General features: G+C 42.2%; 1 protein-coding gene across 1 annotated transcript; it reads left to right on the plus strand.

Moving 5' to 3' along the window:
• The first annotated feature begins 573 nt into the window (after nucleotides 1-573).
• nkd2b (NKD inhibitor of WNT signaling pathway 2b) lies at nucleotides 574-23,123 on the plus strand. Its single transcript, XM_054622138.1, has 10 exons — nucleotides 574-833; nucleotides 952-978; nucleotides 1,086-1,177; nucleotides 18,976-19,036; nucleotides 19,529-19,656; nucleotides 20,890-20,985; nucleotides 21,071-21,212; nucleotides 21,558-21,615; nucleotides 21,718-21,842; nucleotides 21,994-23,123. The coding sequence occupies exons 1-10, from the start codon at nucleotides 809-811 to the stop codon at nucleotides 22,614-22,616; spliced, it is 1,377 nt and encodes a 458-aa protein (XP_054478113.1). The 5' UTR covers nucleotides 574-808; the 3' UTR covers nucleotides 22,617-23,123.
• The last annotated feature ends 379 nt before the right edge of the window (nucleotides 23,124-23,502 follow it).

Consider the following 23,502-nt stretch of genomic DNA (forward strand, 5'->3'; position numbering starts at 1 on the left):
CATTTTAGATGAAGGACACACTTTAAAGGCCTGAGCACATCTACTGATTTGTAATCTTTAATTATGATACTATTTTGTTTGCACTATAATTTAACAAAAAACAGACATGCACTGTTAAAGACTGCAAATCAATGACTGGACTCCTGTCCTTTTTTAATTTGAAGGATGAACTTTAACTTGTCTGTAAGATGTTGTTAGGTTGGCTACTTGTCATCATTTATTACAGCCTTTAAAGAATCAATTGTTAAAAAAAAAAAGAAATGTCCCAGATTAATCACCACAGAAGTACTGCTGCAACCCTCAAGACATGATGAAAATAAGGTAGACATATTTGACTATGGTTAAGTAGGCTTAAACAACAAGAAGTGGTTGAAACATTTATTTTGTAAGGGTTTAACCGGAACAGCTGTAGCTGCTGTCTCTGTCTTGACACTGGATCCATGATCTGTGCTTCAAAGCGCTTCCACATTCAGTTGGACTGAAGGGAAGTCCGGACACAGACAGAGAGTGTTGCCCTGTCTCCTCCACAGATCAGACTTATCACACACACACACACACACACACACACACACACACACACACACACACACACACACACACACACACACACACACACACACACACACACACACACACACACACACAGCTGATGCTTCAATGACCACCCGACTAGATGACCTGCCTTTGGATGAAGTTGGAGTTTTCTTCCTGCAGAACAAACACAATGTGACCATGTTGGAGCAGTGACTGTGTCGTCCTTGTCCAATATCGGAGTACCTTCATTGATCCAGGGAAGAGGGACTTAAACATGGGGAAACATCAGTCAAAACATGGTAAGAAATGTTGACGTTTTTCACAGCTGAATAACAAAGATATAGTAAGTATTTCGATCAAAGTCACACACAAACTAACGACTGTCTGTTTTGCATCCCTGTGTCTGATGATCTGAAGCGTGCAAGCGCAGAGAAAACCCTGAAGGTGAGGAGACATTGTAGAATGAAGGTTTTTAAATTGTAGTGATCTAATAAAGTAGGTTGAGTTTGAGAGGGATACCTGCTGATCGGTGTGTTTGCTCCATGTTACAGGAGACAGTTTTGTTGTGAACGCCTTCCTCCGGAGAGGGATGGAGGACTGTGAGAGGTACAGCCCGACGGACCACAAGCTGAAGAACATGCAGGTATCAGGCATCGTTCCCTCTTCTTTCTTAGTAGACCCTAATTGAAAGTAAATTAAAAGTCTGTAAGGCTATTACGTTTCCCCTTTAATGACTTTTAAGACTGTGTGGAATTAAGTTTGAATACTGACAACAGAGCTTTTCCAAGAGTAAAACAAAACTTTAAACATCCTTAAAAAAAAAAAAAAGCTCTCCTGTTCTGTCTAAATGGTAAAATGATGACTGTTACTCTCAGAAAGAAAGGTCTTGTTATGCTGGATGTGCAACATTCATGTTGAGTTTTTTTCATAAGCAAAATTCATTATTGGAAAAAAAAAGTGTGCCAGGTGTGTGTGTGTGTGTTTGCTGACGGGATGGGCCTGTCAAACACTTCAAAGTTGTCTGGTTGAAGCTGTTACATTCTCTCTTCTTGAAAGAGGAGCTGAGAACTTGAGGGGAAAGCAATTTGTATTCATAAGCATGTGTGAAGACACGCTGAAGTTGTAGGTTGTTGTTCTTTCTGTCATGTCTGGAATCCGGCACAACACCACACGGCGGTCGTTCCCCTGCCAGCATCACTGGCGGGTTATGACAGCCATGAGCCACACACACACACACACACACACACACACACACACACACACACACACACACACACACACACACACACACACACACACACACACACACACACACACACACAGGCACATAGACTGGATGGAAACGTAGTGGTTTCTCAGACTGAGGGATGTATAACGTTTGCTCTTGTGGCTGCTGGCATCGTGACTCAGGGCTGTGTCTTTTTCCTCAATGCCTCCCATTCTAGCGCGGCTCCCAGTGGGCAGCCCTCTGTGGCATAACATTACATCACTTCAATTAGTGTCGTTTTGAGGGGCATAAGAGTCTCAGGCTTTCAGACAGAAACTGCAAGAAGTTCACACAGAGGTACTGACAATCCGTGAGGTGGGCGGTTGTAATAGTTGAAGAGTTATGGATTGTATCAGGCTATAAACCGCCCACTCATGGCAAATTAAAAGAGAACTTACTCTGCTTTAGAGGAGTCCTGAGTTCACACTCCCCTCAAGGAAAACCACCAAAGGCATAAGTTTGACACTTATTAGTAGGTTGATCCCACCCTCACTCCTATCAAAGTCAGGCCTCTGATTTATTTTGTGTCATTAGTTGGTTACATTAGAGGCTCGTTCACAGAGCAGTACTGGATTACCAGCCTATTACTTTTACTGCTTTCTTTAAAGCTAATTAAGGATTTTTTGAGAGGAGGTAGACAAACCACAATGCAGTCACGTCTGTTATGGCATATACTGGTCCTGATATGTATCGATGGCAAGATATTGCTAAATTAACAGCAAGTAACTCATTAATGTTTGCCATATCGTTCAGGGTTAATCCATTCTAGGCCTACTACAGACATTTTTCTATTTCTTTATACATTTGAGCAAAGTAAAAGAGAAAAATAAAGAAGTATTGTTTAGCGTTTGTTTTGTATTGAAGAAACAAATGTAGGTGTAACATGTTATTTTTTATCAATCTTTATAGGCAGAGATAATGTGATGGGTGTAACAAAACCCAAAGCATTGATTCAAAGAAGCGCTGCAACAATTAGTCAATTAGTTGAATAGTGTATTGACTCCCTCTAATGACAAATGCTTTGTTAATTGATTGATATATAATTAAAGTCATTTTTCAAGCAGTAGTTCATGTAGTTCCAGCTTCTCAGTCATGATAATTGGATGCTTTGCCTTGCCTAATGTGACATTTCTTCTGGTTCTGGACTGTTCGTTGGACAAAACAAGCAATTTAGCAAAAGACGTCACTTTGTGCTTTAGGAAATCATAATGACCATTTTTCATTATTTTCTGTCATTTTATTGACCAAACAATAATTGATTCATGTTCAAGTTTGCAGATACTATGATGACGAAGTGCATTTATGTTCACTATTGTATCGCAGAGGCACTATGTGACTGCCAGCTCCTACACAGCTCCATACATGCTGTTTGAAATGAGCCTGTGTCTATGTTAATGTGAATATAGATGATGTCCTCAGGGATGCTTTTGATGCCGTATAGTTTCCCATCGAACAGACTGACTTTCAACACATTTATCTCTGCTGTAGGACGATGCACCATTTCCTCTTTTGATCTCACATGCCTTTAATTAAAAATTTTCACCAAGATCGGATTACATTGTCACACATCCAGATGTAATTATTGGATTATGAGTTGTTAGATGTCTGGGGTTTAGTCCAATTCAAATAGAAAATAGCAATAATATTATATATTTTATATATTAAAAATAAATATATATATATAGAGAGAGATTTGACGTTTTATGTATATCTATATATCTTCTCATATATATATAGGTGGATAAGGGGATTTTCATTTTTTAGATGGATTTCAGCCACATTTTATCCCCCACAGTATTTTGACATCTAGCTCACACCAGACAGTAGTTTCACCACTAAGTCATGGTTGATGAGCAGCATGGAGAGTTTAAATTGCTTATGATTTTGTACAGGAGGGGATTGGTCAAACACACTGTTTAGCTCTGACCATCCCCCTCCTCATTGTCAAATGGGGGAGTAGGATTCCTGAGCTGTCTGGTTGCGACTTCAAAGCGCAGAGCTGGGAGTTATAAAAGGGCTCTGATATCAGTGGAGCCTCCGAACCCTCACCCCTCTATCCCCTTGCCCTGTCCTGGGGGATGGGCTGAGGGATGGAGTGGAACCAGGCTGGGGGAAAAGTAAGCGCTAAGATAGCCAGTGCCAAACATCAGTTTGTTTAAACCTGTGAATCTGTCATTTCTATTCAACAAACTCTGAATGCTTTGTAGCAAAATATTACAAAAGATCAAAGGATGCAAGGGCCTGTTTAAATATTGATATTGCTGCAAACCATGATTCCAAAATTGCAGCTGGCAGTTGGCCTTCAGTATGTAATCCTATAGCCTCCTTAAAGAGTGGTATTAGTGGACAAAGAGAGCGTGATTCAGCAGGATGACTTGGCTCATCCAGGCTAAAGTCATCAAGATTTTGACACCTCTTTGCAGGTGCTCCAGACAAGTCTTACCTGTTCAAACACCTGGTGTAATGTAGCGATATAACAGGGGAGATCAGAAGAGGCTTTCCAAGGTATAATCGCCCACCCCACCCTCAAAAAACAAGTCTAGTCTGCAGTTATTGAATATGTAATATGCAGAAAACTCCTTACCCTCATTAATGGAAGAGCTCTGTAAAGGTTCACTGTGTTTCACCTCTGGAAACATCAACACATCAACAGTCCAGACCCTCACATACAAGCACAGTGTTTCGTTTTGGAGCGTCAAGCAGACATGCTTGGATGCCCAAATAATGACAGGCTAATTCATCCTTTCAGCACCATCTTTTGTCTCAGAACTCCCCTCAGACTTGGCCTGTGAAGAGGGAGTGTGTCAACATTTTAAATTCCACAACAAAGACCTTTATTATTCCACTTTGAAAGGTTAATAATATCACACTTGAAGTTAAAAGGGCTCGGTTAGGGATTCAGTTGGATGTAATGATGTGCCAAAAGCTCGATGACGCAAATTTATTTTGACTTGTGGAGAGTTACGTAGCACTCACCCCTCAATAATACATTTTGTTAAAGAGCAGAGTTCCAAAGCAGTTCTCTCAACTAATTTTAAACTAGTGTATTTTTTTTTTTACATGCATTTGGAATCTGTGAATAAGACTTTCCCCTTTTATAAAAATCCTCATTTGGTGACCCAAAATTGATGTTGTGTTTGGACAATTTTGCTTCTGGGCATTTGGGTATATCTTCTAGTCCCCATGTAATTTTGAGTTAGCTGTATTTGATTTGGATCTGAGGCTGGCATATCTGTGTAAGGGCGGTGGCCCTGAATGACATTTCATTTTTCAAATTTTAAACTGAGTTCATCTCCTTTTTACTTCTTTTGAGTTGTGTGCACTAGATACAAACATGTACCTCCTGAAGTCTTTGAGAGCTTAAAAACTTCCCTCAAAGAAATATTCTAGCCAGTAACATCTCGTGACTTTTCCCTTCCGACTCTTACACAAACACAAACGATAAAAAAAGCCAGTCCCTGATGTGACACTACCAGGGAGTAATACACGGTGGAGAGGAGACGAAAAGGTGTGCTCATATATGTACTGCTTTTGAAGGGACTTAAAGGCATTTGGAGAGTTTGCTTTTTTCCAACCCTTCTTTTTTTTTTTGGGGGGGGAATTGGCTTCACAAGAAGGCGAGCTCTGAGCCTTCATCTCTGAATGAAAAGCATGTGGCTGGCATCCAGAACAGCGGGGTCTTTCAGCACGGCCCCAGCAGACATCTGTTCCTGGTTTGTACAGCAAAATCCTGGAGCAGGGAGAGGGGCTGTGGTGGGAAGGGGGAGGGAGAGGGTGGCGGGGAAAAGGAAAAGAGGAGGAGGAGGACTGGGGGCGTTTAAGGGTGGGTTTTTTTTCATGGGGGGAGATATTTGAGGGGTTCTAAAGGTAGTGGGGGAAGGGAGTAATGGAGATTCTCATCCGCCTGGTCCTCAGCATCGTATGGGGGGGGGGCAGAGGCTGATCATTGACCTCACTTTGCCAAATAACACCGCTCTCTTGGCCGTTTTTTCTTTTCTATGTTGGTTGCCATTTGTCCAGAACAAACATTCACCTCTCTGTCAGTGTAAACATCATCACCTGGTCGGCTCAGACACTCGTCACAAGTGTGAGATGCTTGTTTTAGCCATTCTTTCGTGTTGGAGTGTTTAAGTGCGTTTCACCACATGGCTTCGCCTGTGAGTCAGAGGTCGAGTCCCTCTCTCTCTCTCTGTCTGTGTGTTTGTGAGTGAGTGAGTGAGTGAGTGAGTGGTTTATGTGACCTGTGCCTAATGGAGAAAGACATTAGAAACACTGTAGGAAGATTAAATGTTTATTTTTCGGAGGATATTTATACGGTCTGAAGTACTTTGAAGCAGTTTGCTCACTTTCACCCTTAATCCTCTGTGACTCATGAAGGGAGCAGGTCTCTATCTGGCCATCAGGAGGAATCATAGATAAGATAAGATAAGATAAGATAATCCTTTATTAGTCCCGCAGAGGGGAAATTTGCAATCACACATTGGTTCACAATCCTTTAGCACATACTAGGGCCGGATGTTTCTGTGTTTCAGGTAAAAAAAATTGCTATTGACCGTCCCACCCCTTTGATTTAAATATATGACGTTACACTCAGCAGCTTAGCTTAGCATAAAGACAGGAAACAGGATGAAACAGCTTGCCTGACTCTCTTAATAGAAGAAAATCTACAAATCTCCTACGAGCACCTTTAAAGTGGTTTTCAGACAGTGAATGGCTGCCACTGTCTGAGAGCACCTTAAGGCCGTGGCCGGACTAAACCTGGCTCAACTTTTGACGCAACTCAACATCATGTGGCAAAGCGCTGAGTTGCCAAATCACATACACACAAAATTACATTTCTGATGGATTACTTTGTAACGTGAACACTGTACCTCTACAGTTTACCTCTGGCAGAGTATTATAAACCGTGCATTGTTTTGGTGTATGAAAAGCACGCCAACGTATCTAAAGGTCATTAATCAACACGTTTTATCTTGTTCGTTTAGGAGGACACTGTGTCACTGCCCAAAAAATTGTCCCAGATAAACCAGATATGACGTGTTAGTTAGTGAGCTTTAGATGTGTTGGTACACAGATTATTTTTTATTGTTGGACAGAGCCAGGTCAGCTGTTTCCCCCTGTTTAAAATCATCTTTGTGATACGCTATTTTAAGCTAATATCTCCTGGCTGTAGCTTCAAATTTACTGTACACTGAATAGACATGATAGTGGCATCAGTCAATAATATAAGCATAATATCTTAATGCCATTTTTTTGCCAAGGTTATTATAAAAATAACTATATAAAAATAGATATGACACATTGACATTTCATCCACTTATTGATGGCATAAATAACTATTTGAATTTCTCTTACATCTCATAAGAGAATAGTATATATTAAAACAAGAGAGATGACAGTCCCCTCCTTCATTATTGGAGCTCTTATCTGCAGACATATGGAATGAAGCTTGGTTGCCTCCGGAGCTATCTCCGTCCCATCAGCGCCGCTTTGAAGTCACTTCTTGTCACTTCTTGTCACTTCTTTTCATGATATTTATGAGATATCTGATTGAGTGCTTCAGAGAGATCAGAGTAGCTTTACAGGACCGGATTGCAGCAAGTCATCGAGCATGCAATTGTACGTGAATATCTCAACTTCCTGAATGGAGCCTATCCCAGGCTTTCAGTGACACTACATGACCTAGACGTGCGTGGTCAGTGATGACAGCAGGGAGACCTCACTTCCCCTTCATGGTTAGTGTGCTGGTGGCTGTTTTTGGGGCAGCCCCGCCTAGGGTTAACACTGGTCTGTGTCTTTGCTCTCGATCACAGCCTGCCAGGGGAAAGAAAATACCTGAAGCTGGAGCCCAGTGCTTTGCGCTGACATTTTTGGCAAAGGCTGCTGGATCCAAGTCTGTGTTTGATCCTATGCTTCTCCCAGCCAAGTAAAACACCGGGAGACTCAAAGGTTATTACATTTTAGTGTGTAAGGTATGTTTCCACATAAACCCCTGTTCCCCCTTAGAAAGCTTTAGCTTTTTTCCAAGTGGACTTCATTTCGCAAGCCTCAGAGCAGCCAGGGGAATATCATATTTTTTCAGTTATGGTTGTTGGTGATGTTATTATATGCTCTCATTATAGCCATTGTTAATTGATTACATTGTTGAAATGACATCTTCAGTGAGCCTGTGTGGAGCTCAGGGCGAAGACAGAAAGCTTTAGACTATATCTTCAGAACAGGCAAAGCAGATCTATGTTTTTTCAATATTTTGTTGCTTTAAATATTTGCAGATTAAAAAGGGAGACAGAGGATTATCTTGTTTGGTTAAAGAGGACGGGAGATTCCTCTTTTGGATACAAGTTTGTTATCCTACGAAATTCAGCAAGAGGAAAAACTTGAGATTGCCTTCACAAAGGTCAGATGCTGACCTGACATATATTTCACAATGAAAGCACAGGGAAACTAAATGGCAGTGTGCAGCACAATACACTGATAGATATGAGTAATTTAGATGATTAATCTTTGGCATGAATACTTCAAATTGTGTTGTTTGCGTGTGAAAACAAAAAGGTAGAACATGATAAGGACAACACTGCCAGAAGCCAACACTGCCTCTAATCTCTAATGTCAGATTAATTTGTGTTTTGAGCTACTCATCAACACTCCTTATATTGTATTGTCACTTTGACCATTTGGCAGATTACATTCATTTGCTGTATTGTTAATGTACAAAATGCTTTGCGAGTCACCCCTGAACACTTTGAAACCTCATTCTTGCTCCACATTCCTGGACCTGATGCCCTGCTAGGTTTGAGACTGGAGAGTGAAACACCACACACCACAAATCCTGGCTTCCTCTATGCTAAAAAAAAAGATCCCAGTGGTGGGCAGTCAGAACTGGCATTGTTTCTCATTGTTGTGAAGCTGCACTGTTTAAAGCCTTGGCTTTTCAAGGTATTGTTTTCATGTAGATCAAGCATTCTGCGAGGATGTCATGCTTATAGTTTACACTCCAGGTGTCCCTTATGAGATTTAGGAGAATTGCCATAATTTTGAGTGTTTATTCCATGCAAGGAGTAATAAATTCAGTTTATTTGATGTTCAACACCTTGAAAAAAATGTGGAATTTATAACAGAACTGTGTTTGTAGTTGAACAGACTTTACACAACATCCATCTCCCAGTTTCATATACAGAATGCCATAGCACAAGATTTATCAACACACCCAAAACCCAGACCCCTGAGGAGTTATGGATCTTTCTCTCACTGCTCTGAGATCAACCTCCCCCTCTTTGGGACCCCGAGCCTGCACATGTGTAGGTATCGCTATTACTCAGCTCATAAAACGCCACAGTCCCATCTGAAAGTGGTTAGCTGTTGAAACATACTCGCAGCTTCAAAGCTTGGATCTGCAGACAGCACAGCCCTGGCCTTCCTTCTGCACATCACATTCCTCTCCAATTGGGAATGGCTGCAAACTTGCTTTTGTTACACAAACCTGTTCCCGTCATCAAAACCCTCAATGGGTCTCCGTTAAAAGGAAGTGGTTTATTTTTATCACGGGTGGTCATTTTTCAGGGGGAATAAAAATCGGGAAAGAATGATTTTTTACTTATGGTTCTGTCGAGAAAACTTAAGAAATCAGCGGTTCTCACATTCTGCGCTGGTGTATTTATGTTCCAAAACACCTTTTGTTCTTTTTCTATATGTGACAAAAAAGGGAGGGAGAGGATGAAACAGTGCTGAAAGAGGCCACTGTTCTCATTTCCTCTGAAGGCCGCTTTTTTTTCCTTCCCCCACCCATTTCTTTCCTGAGCCCCGTCCACTTCAAAAGCTGACCTGGCCCTGTGTGTGCCGTGTAACTTGTTTACCTAAAGGCTCATTTCAAATAAACAGCGGTTCTCCTTGAGATGCCTGCCCCCCTCACTGAGCGCCTTTCAGAGACACCATCTGCTTGTAGGAGGTGCTTCACTGAGAAAACGCACTATTCTCTAACAGGATTTTATTTCATGATATTGCTGCTGAGTCTCTTTTGTAGCATGTGGCTTTACTAAAAGCTTACATGTAGACCAAAATGTGTAGAAAACTGTGTTAAAAAGTAAGAAAAATAACACCTTCAGCTCATAAAATATCTGCTTTTGAAAGCTTGTGGTACAAACAGTAACAGTTTTCTGGCAGTAGATTTTCCTATTAACCAATACAGGAAAGTACTCAGATAAAGCAGCTCTGCAAGGTCTTTCTAAATAACCAGCACCTACTTCCCTGTGTTGATAGGGGCTGACTGATCCTATCACTTAAAGAATGCCAGTGTATCAGAATATCTGAACTTTTACCCCCAGTGTCATGTGCTCAGCTTTGAGAACTACTCTATCCTGGCAGCACTTCATAGCTTTTAAGGCGTTATTGCACATCAGCACCTTTGGCTTTTTGAAGCATAATTCGTCTTTCAAGAACTTTTATCAAACATTAAGTGCCACACTTAGTGCTTTTAAGTGGACTGCCTCTGGACGTGCTGTGTGACAGAGAACAAGACTCCATGAGACTTGTAGCTTTATACCTGAGATAAGATAAGCATATACAAGCAGCTACGCTAAGCTAACTTAGCTCATGTTTAAGTGCTCCTTCATATTGCCTCACGGCCCTGGTTTCCAGTAATTATGGCTATGAAAGCAGAGGCTCTCTGTGCGCTCTGCTGAGCTGCCCTCTGCACCATAGCCTTTTGATCTCTGCTTGTGCCATGGATGAATTACTTTCCAGAATTTCACACTGGGGAACTGTGCTTCAGACACACACAGTCAGTCTGTCAGGTCACTAAAGTGCACACATGGCAGCTTCAGTCCAAAAGCAAGAAGCACAGATGTTACAGTCTCGCCGACTGCGGCCTCAAAATCTCCACTTTGCATATTTCTGTGATGTGTCACAAATGAAAATCATAATTCATGGTTTGCACCATGAGGCTTTAAAATTCTTGTCTTGTTGCTACATTTTCAAAAGTAATTCATCAACCCCATACCCTCACATCCTTTTTAATTTTTCGTCCAGTCATTTTCTTTGAGAATAATTCAACAGATATATGAATGAGCTTTGCATGATTTTGGTGCATCAGTAATTGGCCCATGTGCTACTTTCATTTATTTTTTTCATCTGTTCATCTTCAGCTTTCAACTTTGTCCCCTTTTTTCATGGGAAGTTGCGTCTCATGTGCCAAAGCATTACAGCCTGTGGCTCTTTGGCAATGGTCCATTTTTCATGTCCATGTTTCCTTCACATCATCTGAACATCTTGGAGTCTCCTCTGCTTCCTGCGCCCAGCAGGTGTGTATTTTTAGGACTCGTCAGGAAAACACTTTGTGTTAACCCAGGGATGACCCCCTGTCCAGTTCCAGGACTGTAAGGAACTTCACAGCTTGGAACTAAGCCGGTTCTTGCAGTGTCAAGAATTCTCATAGTCTTTGAGACTGGGCAATCCCTACCGGCTGGAGGAGACAGTCGAAGATCGTTACACAACAACACAGAGTGGGACAGGAGATATGTATATATTTCTGTATGTCAGATTCAAGATATCTTACGTAAAAAAACTGTGCAGCAGCCTGCAAAGCCAAGACAAAGCCAAGAGTCTTAAATGTTTCATAGTAAGGAGGAACAGTACCAATTATGTAAACAAGCGGTGTCTCTTGGGACTTGAGGTTTGGCAAGTGTCATTGAGAATCGCAGATGAGTTATTATGGGCCCTGCTTGTGTGCTTGCCTGTCTACCTTGGTTATTTGTTGCATCCTACTGCACTGAACTCTGTATTTTGGCAGTCTGTGACCGGCAAGCCCAATTCTCCCTGAGGGCTGAATGCAATAATAGTACAGCGTAACAGCCGCCTGACTCTGTTTGCCCAGTATGCCTCACAGATGGATGTGTTGAGAGTTCATGCTACATTACCGGCTGATTGGTCACAGCTGCAAAAAGCTCCTCTCATCATGGTCAGTCATATGGATCTGTAATTCTCTGTGTAAGTTACCCATAGGGAACCATAGCTAGTGGACGGTAGAGCTGTGGTTTTGACCCTGAACCTGTTGTTATCCTGCTGGGAGACGTGTTCGGGAAACCCAGCAGGCAGCTCATCCACCAGCCCACAAGCTCTTAACAGCGGGAGTCCCTCAGATTTAAGTGAGTAGCCAAAAAGTCACTGTGGATTAGATTGACAGCATCATTCAAGTGTGTACTCCAATGGGTACATGGAAGGCTCAAAGAACCTCAACTAACTGAAATAGAAATTTTAATTTTGATTAAGAAATATATCCACATATAATTTTAAGGAGGGAAATAAACAGCTAACGAGGATATTACATTATTGTGGCTTTGATCTTCAGTATATTTAGTCTTTAAGCTGCACATTAGCCTGAGCCAGCTGTCACAACGTGTTGCAATTGAGAGTGAGTGAAAACTAGTTAGCAAGGGAGCAGAAATGCTGAAATGAGTACCAAACACACTACAAGTAATGGATAAAGGAAATTGTTAAAATAGATAAAGAAATACACTTTTGGAATAGTTGAGATGTTTAGCTAAATGTATGGATAAACTAGAATAATTAGCTAAAACTGAATAGTTAAAAAGTAATGGATAAATGGTTGAGCCTCTACCACTAGCAGTAGAAATGTTGATCTTGTTACCAAAGCAGCCTCCACACTGACAATTCAATTTTATGAAAAAAAATTGTAACAATATCCATTGAACATCCACTTTATACTCCATCTATAGGAGTATATTTGTAACTCAGCGTGTGGTGTTGATGAAAAGGAACTTGAGGTCACGTGATAGGGCCGTTGGGGTACGTCAGACAAAAGCAGTTGGGAGCCACTCTACATAAAGCTTGGACAATGTTGCTGCTCTTCCACATTGGCGTGCAGCTGTCCGTCCCCAACATGGTTTGTTTACATTTCTCAGTCACCCACAGGAGCACCGTAATGCCATAGACATCTATATGATGTCTATGGTTTCACCAGCCTCCAACCACAGAGCCTCGCCCCTATGAACTGCCAGGCCTGGTTCTCAAAGCTGTGACTCAAATCCCTTGTAGCTTAACAAAAACGAGCAGTGAAAACATGGGTGTTGGTGGTTATCTCACAGGTGAGGGCAATTATAACTGACATCTCAATAGCAGACGGACAGCTGGAAACCTGACACTAACTATACAAAAAGCGTCCTTTACAAGTGAGAGGGATTGTGTTGAAATGGTTTTCACCCAGCAGAAGCAGACAAGGCGGACAGGTAACTGACAAACAACCAGTTTGAAGAGTTGATCTATACTAAACCTCTGATTACATGAGGTCATTGCAGCTGATCAGATTCAAACCCCTGCTCAGGTGGACACTTTGGAGAGTACCTAACTGTGAGAGGTGGAGTTGCTTTGAACAGTAATGGGATTGGCGTTGCAACCACCTCACCCACAACCTGGCATTCTTAGATCCACTGTGTTGTTTAAAGGGCCTGTGGAATGTGGAACAAATCCCCTCAGCTTTATCAGCCTGGGCGCGCTCCCCATTGGCCGGGCTTAAGAGCTAGGGGCCTGCGCGGGAGCTTACAGAATTTCACATGGAGGCCAGAAACAGAGGAACATCCTGTTTGAGTCTAACCGCCTGTCCCACACTGGCTTTGATATGCCGTTGCCTTGTGCACTCGCTTCTCTCTTGTTTTTCAGGGTGGGTCTGCATGTTTGAAATCCTCTTTAGACTTATAAAAGACTCTTTATATCCTGTCTAGTTCCTGTGTACTTATTTAGTTTTTACATCTGGTGCTGTAGTTTATAGTTCATTTTAAGGCTGATATGATAAATAACTTTATAAAGAATTTGGTGGGAGTAATTTGGTGGTAATATTTAAAGAGGTCACATTGGGCACTGGTAAATTGTGATTTTATAGATGCTTAATTGATTGATTGACAATAATGTGAGTCAGTAGTTGCAGTTTATTTGCAATTATTTAACAAAGTAAGTTAGGTTTTAATTCTTAATACATAACCAGTATGAGTAATCACAAGACACGTGGACTGGTGAATTTCTAATGATTGGAGTTGAAACTTTGACCAAATTTTTTTTACATTTGCACCTTAAATCCCAGAACAAAAAAAGTAAAAAGACATGCAGCTTCAGTCCTGACTGTTAAAAGAACCCATTTCACTAAACTTTTGTTCGAGTAGATCGTTAAATGTGTGAGTGCAAATAACACATGGCATTGGTCATATATAAGTCCACTCAGAGACTATTGCATTACACCACCAAGCCCTGTTACCTCTGAATTAAAGCAACATGCTCTCTGTGGTGCAGTCATTATTTAAACACCACATTTAAATTTTTACTTCAGTATTTTGTGTTTCAAATAAAGTGAACCATGACAGCCACTTTGTGTTTTTCTCTTTCCAGTGACTGATCAAATAGTGTTATGATCTACCGCCTCAATAATTTAATCCATTTGACAAACCCAGATTCATGAGTGTGACTCCAGTCACTGGTATGAAGCACATGGTTTCCAAGTCCCTACAGTAGCTACTGGTGTGACAGCTGAGAGGAGGACACTCCATTACATCAGACTCCTATCAAAGCCCACTTTAATGAAGGCAAGCTGATTACAGCATCGGTGACAGATGCAGGGTGGTCAGCCAGTGATGCTAATCTTTGTTTATGCCATCCAGCAGGTCGTGTAATCAAAGTGAGAGAAGGATCAGTGAGAGGGTGAGGAGGGGACTGGAGGGGCGTGCAGAGTTTAGGAGATAGACTCTCCTGATTGAAGGCGAGCAGGGGACTTTCAGTGGTTTACATGCTGCTCTTACATAGACAGGCATGTATGCTCATCTCTCCCCACAGCTGTTGTTATACTAGGAACGAAGAGGCTTCGCCCCAGTGATTCATGTCCTGCCAAGGGAGAGGTTCTGCCTCCTGTTTGACCTCAGAGAGAGTCTCACTACCCTGAAAGGGCCATATCTGGGCCATATTGGCAACATGGGTCCAGTCCAATTGACAGGATGGCATTCTGCTCTGATCTCAATGCCATTCATACAAAGACATGTCAGGGCAAATACATAGATAAAATACACCAATTAGTAGACAAAGGCACATTTTAGCTGTCTTGTAATGGCAGGGATTAATACTGTAAATTTGAGGCTGAACTTGAAAGTTCTCCAAACTCTTTTTAAGGATCTTTGGCTCCATCATGATAACTGTGCACGGTTAGAAACTGAATTATTCTAAACATGCTTTTAGCTTGTGTTTATATTGTGATGGACATTATTAGGCAGGCTAGCTCAAACCCATCCATATATGCAGTGCTGTTTGTTTTTATATTGCTGCTCAGTACAGGCTAAGGGCAACCTGCTCTGTTGACTCTGAGCACCATAATTACCCTGCCTCGGACTGAAAGCTGATGCCTGATGAACCAGAGGGAGAGAGAGAGATCTTTCTGCTTTCTGTGCAGCCGTCAAGAAACCAACACATTGTTCTTTAACTGTCTTGCAGTAGAAGAAGAGACAGAAGTTGTGCAACTGGCCTTCTCTCTTTGGCGCTCTGTATTTTCAGCCCCGGCCCCTCTCCCCACCCCCATCTCCCTCTCTTTTACTTTGCCTTTCCTCAGTGTAACAGCTCACATCTGGTTTTGAGTCAAGGCCAGGTTGGTTTCTTCTGGAATGGAGGGCTTTTATTTCTCAATGGCCCCACTCCCTCTCCAGTTTCATTCTGCGGTGAAAAGTATTCAGTTTGTTTACGAAGTGGTGTTCCTTTCTTTATATTGATTCTACTCAATCCTCATTTCCATCATTGGGGAACCCCACAATTATCCCCTATTAATGGCCAGTGGAAGCGGGAATGTTGGTCGGCTGGTGGTCGTCAAGGCTTTTCTGTGGCCCCCCTCCTTAGTGTCAGTTCCGGGTGACTTTGTATTTCTAGAAACTGTGTCCATCCTGGAGAAGTCCAACTGTTAATTGCTAAGTATTTGTCTCCTAAGACAATCTCTGCACCATATTAAGGAAATAACTTAGATTTTTGGTCTGGTTCACAGACACAAACACAGAATTAACTGTGCTGTTGTAGCACCTAATATACTGTAAAAGTTGTTTTTGAACTCATTACACTTTTATAAAAAAAGTAAGCTATCTGAAGTATTTAAGAAAATCACATTGCCTAAAATTATACGAGAAAAATCTAAACACTATCCTGTGTTTATTTTTTCCAGCATATGTATGTACTTGTGTACGCATCCAGACATCTGATCACATTGCCATATTTCATACCCCGAGGCAAGAGGAACTGCATAAACAATCTTCACGCTAGCCTCCCCTGCTTTTTGAAGAGGTGATTTTCTAAATCAGTTGTGCATTGTATGGTTTGAAGAATGGGCTAAAATAAGTGTGTGTGTACTTATATTTAGGGGGTGAGCTTGAAGAGGGGGATGTGAGAACAAAGATGTGCAGTGTTTTCCAGCGGGAGGATGGGTGGTTAACAGGCAGAGAGAGGGAGAGAGACTGCTGGGAGATGTCTGATGTCACCTGGTAGGGAGCTATGAAAGCTTCCCCTGGTTACCCTATCCCACATAAAAGTCTGGCAGTGGGCTGAGGCTTTAGGGAAGCTTGGCAGAACTGCTGCATTAAACAGGAACAAACATCACACACCTCGCTGTCTGTCTCTTATGTCGAGGCGTCTGGAAGACAGAACCTGTTTACATGGAAGAACACTGTCAGTGAATATTTCCAATGCATTTCTTCTTTTTTTAAGACAACAGAGATCTAATACCGTATCATCTTCTTGTCATTCTTGTCGAAGCGTCCATCCCACACATGCAGCTTTCCATCTTTCTCCCCCATACCTAACATCACACACAGTGTAGACGTTTTTATCTTGGGCTTCAGGTGTACGCCACTGGGGGAAAACACACTTTGCACCAAAATGCTAACACATTTGCGTAGCCTTCAGAGCAGTTTGTGATCTGATAGTGAAAGAATGAGCGCAGCCAGATGCCAGAAATAAGTTAATTACACATGTGGTGGGCAGATTTGAGCCCGACACCGTGGGCGATGTGGATGGAGATGCCATGTGTTTAGACGTTAAACTACAGACTGCGGTCAGACCCAGCCTGCTCTCTCATTAGCTCCCCCGATAGATGTAATGAGCATGGAGGTGATGGTGGTGAGGGGGAGCCATGTGTTCAACACAAGCCCTGCTGGTCCCCTCCTCTTTGCATGCAGCAAGACATCTCCTGATATCAGAATTTTAATTAGAGAGATTAAGATTCACTTTTGGCAGCTGGTTGATTGATTTGTTTCATTATAATTAACGCTGAATCCTGTCTTTCATTTAAGAGATGCTCATACCTTGCTCTGCATCCTCATGGGAATGAAGATAAAGGGAATCAATGGTTGTCTTTGATGTTCCTCTGAGCTGCAGAACAGTGTGTCTGTGTGAACTCCCTCTTCCTTACACACTGCCCTTCATTAAGGGACTGCGCTACAAAGAGGGGACATAAAAGCATCCTGTGTAGAAAGGAAACAACAACTTGGCTGCAGAAACCACAAAGATGGAAACTGTGTGATTTGTTTTTTTTGTAGGGATGCACATACGCTCGTCTGGTTCCTAGTTTGTATATTTGGTGATTAAAGACTGCAGCTTGTACCAGTTGTCTCCATCTTTCCCAGAAGCCTTCCAAAGTCTTTTGAAACCCACCTCCACCTCTCCCACTGAGCTCACTGGGTCTGGAGTAAGCAATAGATAGGACATATCTCCCCTTTTAACAAACCACATCCTCCTCTGCTTTCCTCTTATCTGCTTCTCTCCTCTCTCGCCTTTGTTCCTCTTATCTTTCCTTCCCTCCTTTTCCCACTTTGTGCCCTCTTTCCTACTTTATTTCCTCTTTATTCCTCCCGCTTATTTCCTGCCCCTCTCCTGTTTCCCCTTTCCTCCTTTCCCCAAGGCTCGACTCCCATTCTTTTTGCTGTTCCTCTCAATGTCTCCGGTGGCCAATTTGCAGGGGGTGTCCGAGCCTTGACCCTGAGACTCAACAAGCTCCCCCCTTTCAGCGGTGAAGGTCAGGGCCAGATTACAGGCTGGAGGTATCATCCTCTGAAGTGAGGAATAATCACGGGCTCTGAGATTGTTAAATAGAACCACAGGCCCTGGCGCTGTCATTACTCTGAGAAAGAGGGGAAGGGGAAAGGAAGAGGGGGGCTCGCTCACCTAAACGCATGCAGATGTTCAGACTCTCGCTTGAGCCTCGCCTCTGTTGAAGGTACATGGAGTTCTTTTGTTTTCTAGCATCTATCTGTTTTTTATTTTCCTCGTTTCACTGGGCCTCCTTGATTCAATCTGTTGGGGTTTTATTTCAAAGTGTGTGTGGAGCAGTTTAGAGGACTGAGATGACGTAAATAAGATGAATCATTTGTTGTTTAAATACTTGTGGTTTAGGGGCTGTGCTGCACTTCATTTTCATTGTTTCCACAATCCAGTCCTAATTAAAGAATGGCTATGTGTGCGCACGCACTGAAACCGTTTTATGCAGGATATAGATTATTCACATATGACAGCAGAGCGTTTTTCCCCTTCCATCCCTTTGTGCTGCTTTTGTTTTATGGCTATATAATTGTGTATTTAATCAGTCCCATCCTATCTGCATGGAAATTTCCATCTGGCAATTATTCTCCATTCAAAACAAATACACACATGTTACTGAGAGTTTATTGTGAGGTTTGTCTAACATAAACCAAACATTCAGAGTCAAGTTTTGTAATGAGGAATACAACATAACTTTCCTATAAACTTCATCTTTCAAACTCTCCATGCTAGGTTTCATGTCAAGCAGGATGAGAATAAACAGGTCGGCTAAGAGAGAGAGAGCTCAGGCGATGAAGTGCATTATGGGTTTTTTTGATGGATGAGAGGGGTCCGTTTGAAGGCCTTGGAGGAATCTTGAAAGCTTGGCTTTGGCCGCACTCGTAGTGTCCCAGACAGTGAAACACAATAAGCGTGCAGATGTTCAAAGTGTTTGGCCGCGCTGGAGCCTCCAGCCCTCTCCTCTCATCTGAGTAGGAAATGCTTTAGCTGGAACTGTTTGTTTTCTCTGTGTCTGTGGTCTGAACTGTAGATTCACTTACATCTCTAACCTCCCCCCCTCCTTTTCCACCCTCCCTCTTTCTCCCTCCCTCTCCTCATTTCTTTCCTTGTCCCAGGGGTTTCCAAACGGTGATCTGAAGGAAAGACAATTCACAGATCAACACTGTCCCCTAGAGGGTAGGTTGAGAAGGATGTCTACTCACTCATTGATAAGCTTTATGCTGAAACCATGCTTGATTATTTTATGCTGCAGAAAACAGATCTAACATTGTTTGATTGTATGTATGTGTAAGTAGTGTGTGTGATTCCTTAAATTTAACATAACTCTGTAAGATATCATCGTATGCAATTATTAATTCAAGATACTTTCATGTAGAATTTGCAAAAGCAGCTCAGTCCAATATTTAGATATTTTGGTTTCATCCGATGCAGTTCACAATTGCATGTGTTGTTGACACAAAGCATAAAAAGGGATGTATGTGTTTGGGCAATTTTCATTGGAAATAATGGGCTGTAATGCTTCTAAACACAATCAACATATTAAGTAAAGTGTATGATCTTGTGTGGTTTTGAGATTTTTTCTTTGAATGTGTAGTTTCTAAACCACACACAGACTTTGCCTCATTTTTATATGTGTCTAAACTTGAATGTGTCCTCCTGTGTTGACAGTGGTTCTTCCTCCAGAGAAGGCTGAGGGCTGTGAGAGCTACCTGCAGTACCTGCACTCAGAGGATGGAGTGCGGGAGATACTTCGAGACTCGACCAAAGCTCCCGAGAAGAAACGCATCAGTCTGGATGTAAGCAGATATGTGAAATTCTGCAATGTGTTAAAGTCACATGTTTAACACGAATATGCAACAAAGTGGTGGAACAGGGACTCTTGTAGCAAAAAGTTCCAGGGTTCTGACTCAGGCCTGTTCTGCAAGTTGGAAGGTGCATGTTCAGCCAGTGTTATCAAAGTTATTCCAAAAACATAAAGCTCAGGTAGATTGGGACTCTAAATTGCTGATAATTATTAACAGGAGTTCTATCTATGTTAGCCCTCTGGTAGTCTGAGGACCTGGGTCAGACAAAGGTCAATAGAACTGAGTTTTGTGTTCCAATGAATGAAAATGAATGAAACTTAGCTTAGAAAATAAATGCATGGTGGGTAACCTCTATCCTGGCCGCAGCTGTATGACTTCACCCTGTTCACAAAACATCTGTCTGTATGTTGACACTGCTCCAGACCATATCCTGATTGAATTTAGGGACCAATAAATAGAATAAATAGATTGTAGTGTTTAGACTTGCATGTTTTAAAGAACGGCTTAGATCTGCTCTTTGGTGATCAGTCCTGGTTATGTGAGCTGAGGAGATATTATAGAACCATAAAGGACTGCTTCTCTCCCAGGGGTCTCCTCCCTTGTAAATGCACACTGCCTTTCCCACAGTGTCAACTCTCCACCATGCCTGAAGCAGGGCCTATACTCCAGATGTTTATTTTTCCAATTACGGCCATGTTACTGGATACATCTGAGTCAAAGTTACTGCCAAAAAGTTGTAACTGAGAATAGTGGTTGTGCTCATTTTCCCTGGAAGAGAGTAGAAAGAAAAGGTCAGAGTGATAGGGCTCACCATGCTGTATTACTTCCCCTCACAAGGTAAAGGCAGCAGAGAACTGATCTGTTTACATTTTGAAAACCAGCCTCTGTTCGATTGCTTTAAATATGTATTAGTTATTAGTTTAAGCGTCTAACACTTTATTTTACACAGGTAGGCAGTCGTAAATGTACCCTCTTTTGTTAACTGTATATTCTTGTGCATAATGAATGAAAACAGCACACATTTCCTTTTGAAAATTGTGCATCAATCACACTGAAGCCTGCGACTGTGAAGAATAGATTTGCCGTTCTTTTTTGCCCCCTGTTGTCATAAATGGTATCTTTGACACACTGTACTATTGCTTTGCTCATTATTTACAGAAATATCTAGATTGCAACCTTCCAACTGCTAATGTGTATCAAGTATGATAATGTTTGTCTCTACAGGACTTGGAGTGTGACGTTTCTGTGGAGGAGGACAACCGTCAGGAGTGGATCTTCACGCTTTATGACTTTGACAACAGTGGGAAAGTCACAAAAGATGTGCGTGTTTGTTACCTTTCAGCTGTTTTTTTGTTCAAAGGTAAGCCTACAAATCATACTAACTGTGTTTTATCTGTCACTATAGGACATGTCTAGTCTGATGCACACCATCTATGATGTGGTGGATGCCTCTGTGAATCACTCCTGCCATAATAAGAGCAAGACGCTACGTGTCAAACTGACTGTTACTCCAGAGCCAAGGTGCCACAGAAGAGAAACAGGAACAGGTACATGACAGTCAAAACAGCATCATACCTCAGACTTTAGTCATTATAGTAACTCAGCCTTTCCGGTGTATTTGTAGAGTTTAGATGCTGTGATATTTTTTTTATAACCATTGTAGCCATTACTGCAATGTCTGAAATGTCTCTTCGGATTGTTCCTCTGTTAATATACCCGTTTATTCTAAAAAATACAAACAAATAATTAAATTGTTAAGATTATAAATTACACAAGACATCTTCTCTGAAGGCATGGATTGAATGGGGGAAAAAAAACAGCCTTCTGGTGTTAATATCTGTTAGCATGGATATCATTGAACACTTTTGTCTTCTTGTATTTGACCTCTTCAGATCGCTGTCACCAAGAAGAGGGACGTTCAGCTGTCAAGCGACTGTCCTCATACGTCAGGTCAGTACTCTGCTTGGACACTGGCCTGTGTGTGTTGAAACATTTCTCCTAGTTTATTTGTGTAAATAATTTACAGTCAAGACGGTTATTCATTTTTTGCAGTAAAGGGCAGAGCAATGAGGCGCCGCCCACAGAGGGTCAGCATTACTGTGTGGACGAGAACACAGAGAGGAGGAATCACTACCTGGACCTGGCTGGTATTGAGAACTACACCTCCAGATTTGAAGGTAACGGCCTGCTCGTGTTGTAGGCTCAAATGTGTATTATTCTATTACAATGACAGATTAAACTTTGACTATGGGCAAGCTGACAGTAATTAAAAGTACAGTGTTTTAATTCGTATTCGTATAAACCACTGACCCTGCTCCTGTCCTTCAGGAACCACCCCTGACTTCCCTCCACAGGAGGCTCACGTACGAAGCTCCCAGAGCCAGAGTCGCTCCCGCTCCCAGGAACCAGAAACCCAAGTTGTTCACCAGCGTCGCTCACAGGTCATCGGCGATAGCTACAACCCTACGGAGTCTCGAAGTAAGGGCACACACTTTGTCAAATCTCCCAAAGGAACCTACAAGGGAGGCGGAGGGAATAACGGGGGCAGCGGAGGTGGCAAATCCACTAAATGTCACGGCCACCACCCACCTCATCAAAGCATGCTGCACAGTGGCACTACAACAGGACATGGGGGTCAGGATGTGTACCACTTGCCACACCAAGCCCAATCCTCCGGCCACCATCAGCACCCTTTGCAATACAGTCACAGCAAACGCCTTAGGGCAAAAGCCCGGGAGGCCATGTCTCCATCCAAAACCCCGCTGTCACCTCAGTCCCACCCCCAGCATCAGCCCCCTGTGCCCTCTGTACTGCCAAGCCTAGAGAGAGAGCAGGCGTCTGGCCCACCCGGGAGCCCGGGGCTTGTGGTTCCTGTGGTCCAGCGTCACGAGCACCATCATCACCATGAACACCACCACCACCACCACTACCACCATTACCATCAGACATGACCGCCTTCAGTGTGCAGTGACTGAAACTGTACAGGACCAACCACAACCAACCATACCAGTCTGAAGGACTTAACGTCATCCCACTGGAGTGCTTCACGCTCTGTCCAGGATCTTTTTACTCTTCTCTTGCAAGCTATACAGATATATCCTGAGATTAGATGTACTGGGTAATCGTGTACTGCCATGGCTGATGATAAAGAGCGGGAAGGATGTTTTTTCTGAGGTTATTATGTAATAACGAAAGATGTGTGCCACGGTTTTTGAAGTTTTTGTAGATTCTCTGCTGGGACTGCTGTGATAGTTACCCATGTTCAGTAAGGGTACAGATGCCAGAAAGGAGCAGATCAGAGGACTTTTGATGTGACATCCTTTCCCTCCTGATGCTTTGGGTTGAAGTCCCTGGAAGCTATATGTGTGTTCTGTGTGAGACCTTTCCAAAACATGGATCTCAGGTGTAAAGGTGCTGCTGCTCTTGAGCTTGAGGCTTTTTTCCTCCGGAAGGCCTGATGTGGACTGAGGGGTTTCCTGTTTGGGGGGAGGGGAGGGGGGGATATGAAATCACCACTGCCAGTTTAAATGCAAAAATATCTTGCTATATGTATAAAAAAAAATCTATATATGGAAACACATTTTACTGTATAATTATTATACTGTATATGCATATTTCATCATGGATATAATTATGCATATATGTATTTTGTCTTTTATATATTTTAATAAACGTTATATAGTTCATTTAAATTATTGCAGCAACAGTTTGTTTATTTCTGCTCATACACAAGTGATTATGGTAGTTGCTGCCTGCCACTGTGTGGATAGAAAAAGGACCACAGCACAAAATCACTCAGTATGATGTAAATTGTTGAAATTTACCATTAAATGATAA

The sequence above is a fragment of the Anoplopoma fimbria genome, chromosome 20, assembly GCF_027596085.1.
Source record: "Anoplopoma fimbria isolate UVic2021 breed Golden Eagle Sablefish chromosome 20, Afim_UVic_2022, whole genome shotgun sequence".
NCBI lineage: Eukaryota > Metazoa > Chordata > Actinopteri > Perciformes > Anoplopomatidae > Anoplopoma > Anoplopoma fimbria.

Bases quoted from the DNA above. Each gene is read 5' to 3' on its own strand.
- nkd2b (XM_054622138.1), top strand. From the start codon at position 809: ATGGGGAAACATCAGTCAAAACATG. The intron at 19,657-20,889 runs GTAAGCAGATAT...TTGTCTCTACAG, and splicing joins AGAAACGCATCAGTCTGGAT to GACTTGGAGTGTGACGTTTC. The intron at 21,213-21,557 runs GTACATGACAGT...TGACCTCTTCAG, and splicing joins CAGAAGAGAAACAGGAACAG to ATCGCTGTCACCAAGAAGAG.